A 9031-nucleotide genomic window follows, 5' to 3' on the forward strand; every position below is an offset into this window, starting at 1 on the left:
TAACAGTTTTTTGTTTCATTTTGTTTCACTTTTTAGGGCTGCACCTGTGCATGTTGGAAGTTCCCCGTCTAGGGGTTGAATTGGAGCTAATAGCCGATGGTCTATGCCACAGCCACAGAAACACAGGATCTGAGCTGCGTCTGCAACCTACACCACAGCTCACAGCAAAGCCGGATCCCCGACCCACTGAATGAACCCAGGGATCAAACCCGAATCCTCAGGGATACTAGTCAGATTCATTTCCACTGTGCCACAATGGGAACTCCACGGATAGTTTTTTTTTTTTTTCTCCCCTTTTAGGGCCACACATATGGTATATGAAAGTTCCCATGTTAGGGGTCATTGGAGCTGCAGCTGCCAGCCTATGCCAGAGCCACAGCAACGCCAGATCCGAGCCTCATCTGCAATCTACGCTGCAGCTCATGGTAATGCCACATCCTTAACCCTTTGAGCCAGGCCAGGGATGGAACCCACATCCTCATGGATACTAGCTGGGTCCTTAACCTGCTGAGCTACAATGGGAACTCCCTATTTCCCTAGCCATTGAAGTGATGGTTCTAAATAGAAGATACAAAGAAGAAGGTGAAGGCAGGTTATTAACTTCTCTAAACCCCAAGTACCTCACAGGATAACAGATGTCAAGTGAGCACTTACTAAGTGTTCAGTGCATGTATTCTCTCTGTTTCCAGGAGGGGGCTTTAATGAAATTGAAAGGATGGTATAACAGGAGTGGATAGAGTCGAGAGAGACTGATGTCCTAGAAAAAGATTTCAAAGACTTCTGCCTCTTCCCTCCAGGCCTCGGAGAAGACTGTGCCTCCTGTCCCAGTGGCAGGAATGAAATGTGAGTGGAAACGCAGCGAGCTACCTCTGAACGGAGATTTGAGGACCATCTTGGGGGCCAGTCTGCACCTTTCCCTCAGCACAAGACTAGTGCACCCCAGATCCGGGGCTGCTCCTTCAGGCTGACTCCAAGATTGACGAGGACAGGGAACACAGAGGCAGCTGTCCTGCAGTGGGCAGAGAAACAGACATTTTATTGGAGGCAACCGAGATTTGGGAGTTTGTTACCACAGTCTAACTTAGCCTTAGCCATCTGGTACAATGCCATGCAAGGGCAAGTCCCAGGCCGGCACAGAATAAATGGTCCGAGTGTTATGGAGGTGAGATCCTTTGATGTTGAGAGGTCAAGGGACAGTCCTGTGAGGCTGGGGTGTTGGATGAGTCATTCATTCACATGACGTTGCTATTACCCAGGACGATGGCAGGACTGTAGGAACCCAAAGTCTGTAATGAATGAGGGAAGGTGTCTGGAACGTCAGCAGACGACGCAATAAAGGAAGAGAAAAGAGAAGTCTAGGTTTAAGTCTTAAGATCAGAGATTTGGAATTCCTGTCGTGGCTCAGCAGAAATGAATCTGACCACCATCATGAGGGTGCAGGTTCGATCCCTGGCCTCATTCAGTGGGTTAAGGATCCAGTGTTGCCATGAGCTGTGGCGTGGCTGTGGTGTAGGCTGGCGGCTACAGGTCCAATTTGATCCCTAGTCTGGGAACCTCCACATGCTGTGGGTGTGGCCCTAAAAAGATTAAAAAAAAAAATCAGAGATTTATGTCCAGTCTGGCTGATAACAGTCTGGCTGTTAACAGTACAGGGGGGTCATTCCTTCTCTACTGAAGGTAGATGAGGCGCGGGAAAATGACCACCAAGATTCTTTGGGGGAAAGCCAGGAGTCTTTTAAGGTAAATAAATGGAGGCGAGGGAAGTGTTCGTGGGGATGTTTACCATGAAACAGAATTATAAAGTCAGAGGCAACTTATTTGGTATTTTGGGCTCAAGAGGTGGTTGCTCTCCCGAGAAAGGGTAAATACACATGTAAAACTGTATATGCAAACCCAAGGGACTTTAAGACCCCCTGACACCCTCTGTGGACCTTAGGTTAAGAACCCTGTGCTTGAGCAGTAGCTCTCAAACCTTAGCAAGCCTCAGAATCACCTGGAGGGCTTTGCCAGCAGATTGCTAGACCTCATTTCCAGAGGTTCCGGCCGGTATGGCTGGGTGGGCCCGAGCACCTGCATTTCTGCCAGGTGACACCGGTGTTGCTAGTCTAGGAACCACATTCTGAAAATCCCTGCCGTAGTCTATAAATTATAATAGTACATTTGGGAGGGAGAGGGAAGTGGGAAATTATGGGCAAGTTCATGAGAATAAAGACAGATTTTTGTCTTGTTCTCCTGGATGCCTTGATTTCCATTAGATACTCAACATGTTTCAGCCACACACATACACAGAAGACCTTTCGGGGTGGAGAAAAGAAGGGAGAGGGGAGTGAGCATTCATTTCAGGTTTAGGGCCAGGTGTGCAAGACACTATCTCTTAGGTTAATATGTCCTTAAAGATCATTATCTTCGGAGTTCCCATTGTGGCGCGGTGGTTAACAAATCCGACTAGGAACCATGAGGTTGTGGGTTCAATCCCTGGCCTTGCTCAGTGGGTTAAGGATCTGGCATTGCCCTGAGCTGTGGTGTAGGTCGCAGACGCAGCTCGGATCCCGAGTTGCTGTGGCTCTGGCGTAGGCCAGTGGCTACAGCTCCAATTCAACCCCTAGTCTGGGAACCTCCACACGCCGAGGGAAGTGGCCCTAGAAAAGGCAAAAAAAAAAAAAAGACAAAAAAAATCATTATCTTCCACACCCTTGCTTTACACGGAGGGGAAGGACATCAAGCAGTGCTTGGCTGATGAACACATTTATTCTGGGTCGCCCCAGCTTGCGTCCTCTCCCTCTGGGGCGCTTTTCTCTTCATCATTAACCTTTCAAAGAAAAGGTGGGAAATAAGCCATGTAGTCAAAACAGTTTAAAGAAAACTGAAACTTCTGGTGTCCTATACTGATAAACCTTAATTCAAACTCCAGCGAAGGACATTACAATAAAACTGCTAACTAAACAAGGGACACGTTTTGGGGATAATTGCACATGCTTTCTCCTGCTCCTCTTCCTCCTCTTCCTTCCCTCCCCCACTCTCCCTTCCTCTCCTCCTCCTCCTCTTCTTCTTCTCCTACTCCACCTTCTTTTCTCTCCCTCCCTCCCCTCTGTGTGTGGGTGTGGGTGTGTGTGCGCATGTGTGCGTGTGCACGCATGCATGTGTGCATGGGTATCCGTATTTAAAACACTTTTGGGAGTTCCCACCACGGCTCAGTGGTAACAAACCCAACTAGTATCCATGAGGACATGGATGGCCTTGCTCAATGTGTTAAGGATCCAGCGTTGCCCTGAGCTGTGGTGTAGGTCGAAGATGCGGCTCAGATCTGGCGTTGCCATGGTTGTGGTGTAGGCCAGCGGCTATAGCTCCTATTCAACCCTAACCTGGCCACTTCCATATGCTGTGGGTGTGGTCCTAAAAAGACAAAGACAACCCTCCCGCCCCTGCGCCGCCACAAAACCAAAACGCTTGTGACCATCAGGATTTCTGGAATCCTTGGCTTTGAATTAGAATTCCCAGCAAGTGATCTTAGCAACTCACTTAATGTCTCTGAGCTCAGCTCCCTGACCTAGAAACGAGAACACTGAGGGACAAATGAGGTCATGTGTGTGAGGTCCTGAGCACCTGACATTTCGTCTTCCTCTGTTCACTTCAGAGCTAGAGGTTTCAGCTTGCTCAACCAAGAAGGACCAATCAACTCTCTGGCCTCTAACCAGCAGATGGAAACTTCATCTTCCACCAGAGGGCCCCAGCAACCTATAAAATCTAAGAGGAAGGTCCCTTTGCTGTTAAAACAATGTGGTTGATTCTGCCTAAGGACAACCCCCTAGATTCAAGTCTTTATTTAAACATTCTTATTCCAGGTCCTTGGAGGAAGCTTTTGTAAGATGCCTCAAATGTCCAGGAAGTCAAATCTGAAGTAAGAAATTCAGAATAAATGATACTCTAATTACACACCAGGCACAAAGAGAATTATATTTGTGTTTTTCTTTTTTTTTTTTTTTTGCCATTTCTTGGGCCGCTCCCATGGCATGTGGGGGTTCCCAGGCTAGGGGTCTAATCGGAGCTGTAGCCGCCGGCCTACACCAGAGCCATAGCAATGCAAGATCCGAGCCACGTCTGTAACCTACACCACAGCTCATGGCAACACCGGATCCTTAGCCCACTGAGCGAGGCCAGGGATCGAACCTGCCACCTCATGGTTCTTAGTCGGATTCGTTAACCACTTCGCCATCACGGGAACTCCTTGTTTTTTATTTTATCCATTTCTACCATCCATTCTCCATTTCTTCTGACTATCTGTAACCTAGTTAGGAAATAGTCTCTCGATAATCAGCTATTGCAGTTCCTTTCTTCCTGGTTTATTCAAATGAACTGAACTGCTGCTTTTTTCCTTTGATGTACAGCTGCCCCCACCTTGCCTCCAATCACAGCCAGCAGGTGGGAACAAAGGGTGGGGAAGCTCTTTTCTTTTCTTCTCTTTTCTTTTTGCTTTTTAGGGCCACATATGTGGCCTATGGAAGTTCCCAGGCTAGGAGTCGAATCAGAGCTGCAGCTGCCAGCCTACACCACAGCCACAGCCACTCGGGATCTGAGCCACCTCTTTGACCTACACCACAGCTCACGGCAACCCACTGAGCGAGGCCAGGGATCACCCGCATCTTCCTGAATACCAGTCAGGTTGGTAATCCACTGAGCCGAAATGGGAACTCCCAGGGATCTCTTTCTGAGCCTCTGCCTCACTGCTGAGCCTCAGATGCTGTTTCCCTGAATCCCTTTGTGATAAGAGTCTAGTGACCGGCAGGTACCCATCAGAAGGGAATGGGTTTTGGGGAGAAAGCTCTTTCTCCATTTGAGGAAGGGGAACAATTGGAAGAGGTCAAGGCCATTAGCTATTATTACAGCCTCCCTCAAAACCTCACGGACTTCAGGACAGCAATGCTATCCAGTGTGTATCTGTCCTGTAGACATTACACATTGCTTCTTTCCCTGTCTTCTTTAAGGATGTGGTGGGAATACAGCCTCAGGTCAGCATTCAACATTGTTCCTGGGAATGCTGGCCCAGACAAGGAGAGCCTGAAAGAAAATCCGAAGGGTCTGTCGCGCATCTTCTAGTAACACAGAACCTTAGACTCTTGGGGAAGAACAGAACTCCAGAAATCTAGTGCAAGCCTTCATTTTTCGGAAAGGAGAAATGTCATGGTCATGACCACGTTCTTGGTTAATGGCAGACTAGCTACTCTAGCAGGACTAGACTCCAGACCCATGGGCTTTTATCACCATTTACCGTTTTTTTTTTTTTTTTTTGTCTTTTTGCCTTTTCTAGGGCCACTTCCCTCGGCGTGTGGAGGTTCCCAAGCTAGGGGTCGAAGCAGAGCTGTAGCCGCCGGCCTTCGCCACAGCCACAGCAACACGGGATCCGAACCGCGTCTGCAACCTACACCACAGCTCACAGTAACGCAGGATCCTTAACCCACTGAGCAAGGGCAGGGATCGAACCCACAACCTCATGGTTCCTAGTCGGATTCGTTAACCACTGAGCCACGACGGGAACTCCTCACTATTTACTTTTTAAAATCAGTCATCATCCTTACTATTTATTATGTGCTCAGTGTGTGTGTCAAGCATCTGTTTTATCTTGGGTCATCTTCACAAGAACCCTATGAAAGCAATGTAGTCTTCTCAGGAGTTCCCGTCATGGCTCAGTGGTAATGAATCTGACTAGGATCCATGAGGATGCAGGTTCGATCCCTGGCCTCGCTCAGTGGGTTAAGGATCTGGCATTGCTGTGAGCTGTGGTGTAGGTGGCAGATGCGACTTGGATCTGGTGGTGCTATGGCTGTGGCATAGGCTTGCAGCTATGGCTCTGATTTGACCCCTGGCCTAGGAACTTCCACACATCACAGGTGTGGCCCTAGAAAGCGGGGGAAAAAAAAGAAAGACAGAAAAAAAAGATAGAAATGTAGTGCCCTGTGAATGAAATCTGTTATCCCCATTTTGCAGAGGTATAGAGAAAGAAGTTAAATAAAAGATTAGGAAAAAATCAAGCCAGTTCCATTTCAATCAGTGTTTCTCCATGAGGGTTAGGGGCTTTTTTTTTTTTTTTTTTTTTTTTTAATGCGCCTATGCCTTACTTAGCAGGATACTGAGCATCTCTGGCCCTCAAGCATTAATTGTCCCAGTCATTATAACACCTCGAATTTCCCCAAATCCCAGAAGGTAGAGTAAGAGGTGATACTGCTGCTGGTTGGAACAACTGACCTAAATGCATGTGCACATGAAAAGAAAAAGTAACAAATTTCCTCTGCTGCTTTTTTGGGGCGTTTGGTTGTTTTTATATTAATAAAGGTCACAAGATGGAGATTAGAGCAGGATGGGAGGAAGGAAATCCTTGGAGGTGAGCATAGCTCTGGAAGGGAAGAAGCTAATTTTTTTTTTCCCCAGGGCCTTACCCTCAGCATATGGAGGTTCCCAGGCTAGGGGTCAAATTGGAGCTATAGCTGCAAACCTACACCATAGCCACAGAAATGCCAGATCTTTAACCCACTAACGGAGGCCAGAGATCAAACCTGTATCCTCATGGATGCTAGATTCGTTTCCGCTAAGCCACGATGGGAACTCTGAGGCTAAACTTTTAAGGAAGGAAATGAACACTAGACTAAGGAACCTCTTCATGTATGGTCACTACTGCTAAATCCTGAGGAGTTGTAAGTGGACAGGCCTGGCCTCACAAACTGGTACCTCTAGAGACCAGCTGGGTCTCGAAGACAAGGAAAGCCAGCTGGGCTGGGAGGTATTTGGGAATGCTGAAACTGGAGTAAATAATGGATTAAAAAAAACAAAGAAAAAGATTTGGGAGTTCCCGTCATGGCTCAGTGGAAACGAATCCAACCAGTATTCATGAGGATTCGGGTTTGATCCCTGGCCTTGCCCAATGGGTTAAGGATAGGGCGTTGGTGTGAGCTGCAGTGTAGATCACAGGTGCGGCTCAGATCTGGCTTCGCTGTGGCTGTGGTGTAGGCTGGCAGCTGCAGCTCCGATTTGACCACTAGCCAGGGAACTTCCATATGCCTTGGGTGTGGCCCTAAAAAGAAAAAAAAAAAAAGGAATTTTTAAATGTTATGTAGACCAAGAAAAAATGCCTGCAGGTGCTCTGTGACCTATGGGTCAGGTCATCTGAGGGGCCATTCCCAATTGCGCTACCACTGTGTCTGCCCACTGTGCTGGCTGGTGGAGGAGACATGGGTTTCAGCGCTCACAAGAAGGAATTTACTACCCATCTGAGCTGGCAAACAGCAGGGCAGCCTGGGCAGAGGAGTTGTGAATGTTCCCTGGGGCTCTGGGCTCCATAAAGCAGGGGCATTCCTGTGCATTCTCAGTCCCTTGCAGATCTGAGATTCTGGAATTCTGGGGCTGTGATTCCTTGAAGGCAGAGCTGGGTACAGGAAAACCCGAGAGTCTGGTTACCGCCTGTAGTGCTACCAGCCCGGGCGCCTGGCAGTGATTTCTTGGCTTAGGGCTGTCGTCTCCTCCTAATGAGTGGAAATGGGGAAAAGAAGTCGCTGAGTCCCTGCTCCCTAGAGGCCATTTGCCTTGGTTCACAGCCCTGGCAGTTTGCAAACTCAAACAGCTTTTATTCTCTCTCAGCCACTGGGCCCTGACACCAACTGCAGAGCTAAACAACCAATTTTCCAACCCAGCTGTTCAGCTGCACTATAGGTTTCAGTTTAAATGCACTTGTAAGAAACCATTGGGAGCAGTACCAGAGGAGGAAGAGGGCAGCTGCCTTAGTAGCTGCTCCAGAACGAGGCCAGCACCAGCCTTGGGGCCTGAGGCCACTATCTCCACTTGGGAAAACCAGGAAGTGTCTACAGGGGTAGATGGCTGTGCAATATGATGGGGGCATGGTTCCAGGGGCGGCCCCAGACCACATCCAGAAGAGCCCATCGAGTGACTGACACGTTGACTCCTATTCATGACAGTCTCAGCTGCTATTACCCAGGCAATAGCTGATGCAGTCACTTATCAGCTCGTTTTCCACAGCATTGAGCTTCCTTGAGCCTTACTCAGGGAGCCTCTGCCGGTACACAGGGTGGCTGGTCTCTTTAAGGAGCGTATTACCCATGTCAGGAGGACCTGAAGGCAGGGAGCATCACCGCAGGCTGGGATGCCCAAGAGCAGGGGCAACTGTACTTGGTGCCGATGCGGGTATGGTGGTAAGACCTGTCCCTGGGGATTCTGGGAGCTCCTGTGTCTATGACTATGTGGATGTTATCTACTGGGAAGAGTGTCTGCCATCCACTGCCAGGGCTCACGCTATGCCCAAGGAAGAGTGTCTGCCATCCACTGCCAGGGCTCACGCTATGGCTATGGAGTGGGATGGCCTGTGGAGGGGGATCCCCTGGCAGTCACTGCAGAATCAGGGGTAGAGTGGCAGGTACTTTTGGGAGACCAGGTTCCCAAAGTCACCACGGCTACTTCACCACCTCCCGAAATCCTGGGGTTCTAAGACATAATAATAGACACCCCATACTGATGCAAAATGCAATAAACAGTTTGTCAATGAGAAAAAAAGAAAACCATCAGGAGCTGGCTCCTTCCCCTTGCTTTCTTTATCTGCCATGAGAAATGCACAGGAAGGTGACACTGTGCCTTTAAAAGCAGTGTCTCGGAGTTCCCTCTGGTGGCTCAGTGGGTTAAGAACCCAACTAGTACCCGAAAGGATGCAGGTTTGATCCCTGGTCCCCATTCAGTGGGTTAAGGATCCAGCCTTGCCATGAGCTCTGTTGTAGGTTGAAGATGCAGCTTGGATCCCATGTTGCTGTGGCTGTGGTGTAGGCTGGCAACTGTAGCTCTCATTCAACCCCTAGCCTGGGAACTTCCATATGCTGAGGGTGCAGCCATAAAGAGCAAAAAAAAAAAAAAAAAGGGGGGGGGGAGGAAAAAAAGCAGTGCCTCTGCTGTTCTGACTTGTACCAGTGGGGCAGGCAAATGTGGGGGAGGCAGCAGGGCTTTGCCAACCAAACTCCTGATGTGGAGGAGTTGAAAACCA

The 9031-nt window shown here is 48.8% G+C and overlaps 1 protein-coding gene and 1 pseudogene across 2 annotated transcripts in view; both read left to right on the plus strand.

Annotated features, from left to right (window-relative positions):
• The window catches only part of MDM4 (MDM4 regulator of p53), a 51734-nt gene extending 50577 nt beyond the window's left edge, over positions 1–1157 (plus strand). The window contains exon 12 of one of the 2 annotated variants that reach the window (XM_047751927.1): positions 798–1157. In XM_047751927.1, coding sequence (XP_047607883.1) covers positions 798–840 — 43 coding nt within the window. In that variant the 3' untranslated portion in view covers positions 841–1157. Of the gene's footprint in view, positions 1–689; positions 754–797 lie in introns of those variants that run through there. The other variant, XM_047751928.1, reaches the window with a different exon arrangement.
• Positions 1158–1696: 539 nt separating this feature from the next.
• On the plus strand, positions 1697–8488 carry LOC125112148 (proteasome subunit beta type-6-like; annotated as a pseudogene).
• Positions 8489–9031: the final 543 nt, after the last annotated feature.

This window comes from Phacochoerus africanus, chromosome 11, assembly GCF_016906955.1.
Source record: "Phacochoerus africanus isolate WHEZ1 chromosome 11, ROS_Pafr_v1, whole genome shotgun sequence".
NCBI classification, from domain to species: domain Eukaryota; kingdom Metazoa; phylum Chordata; class Mammalia; order Artiodactyla; family Suidae; genus Phacochoerus; species Phacochoerus africanus.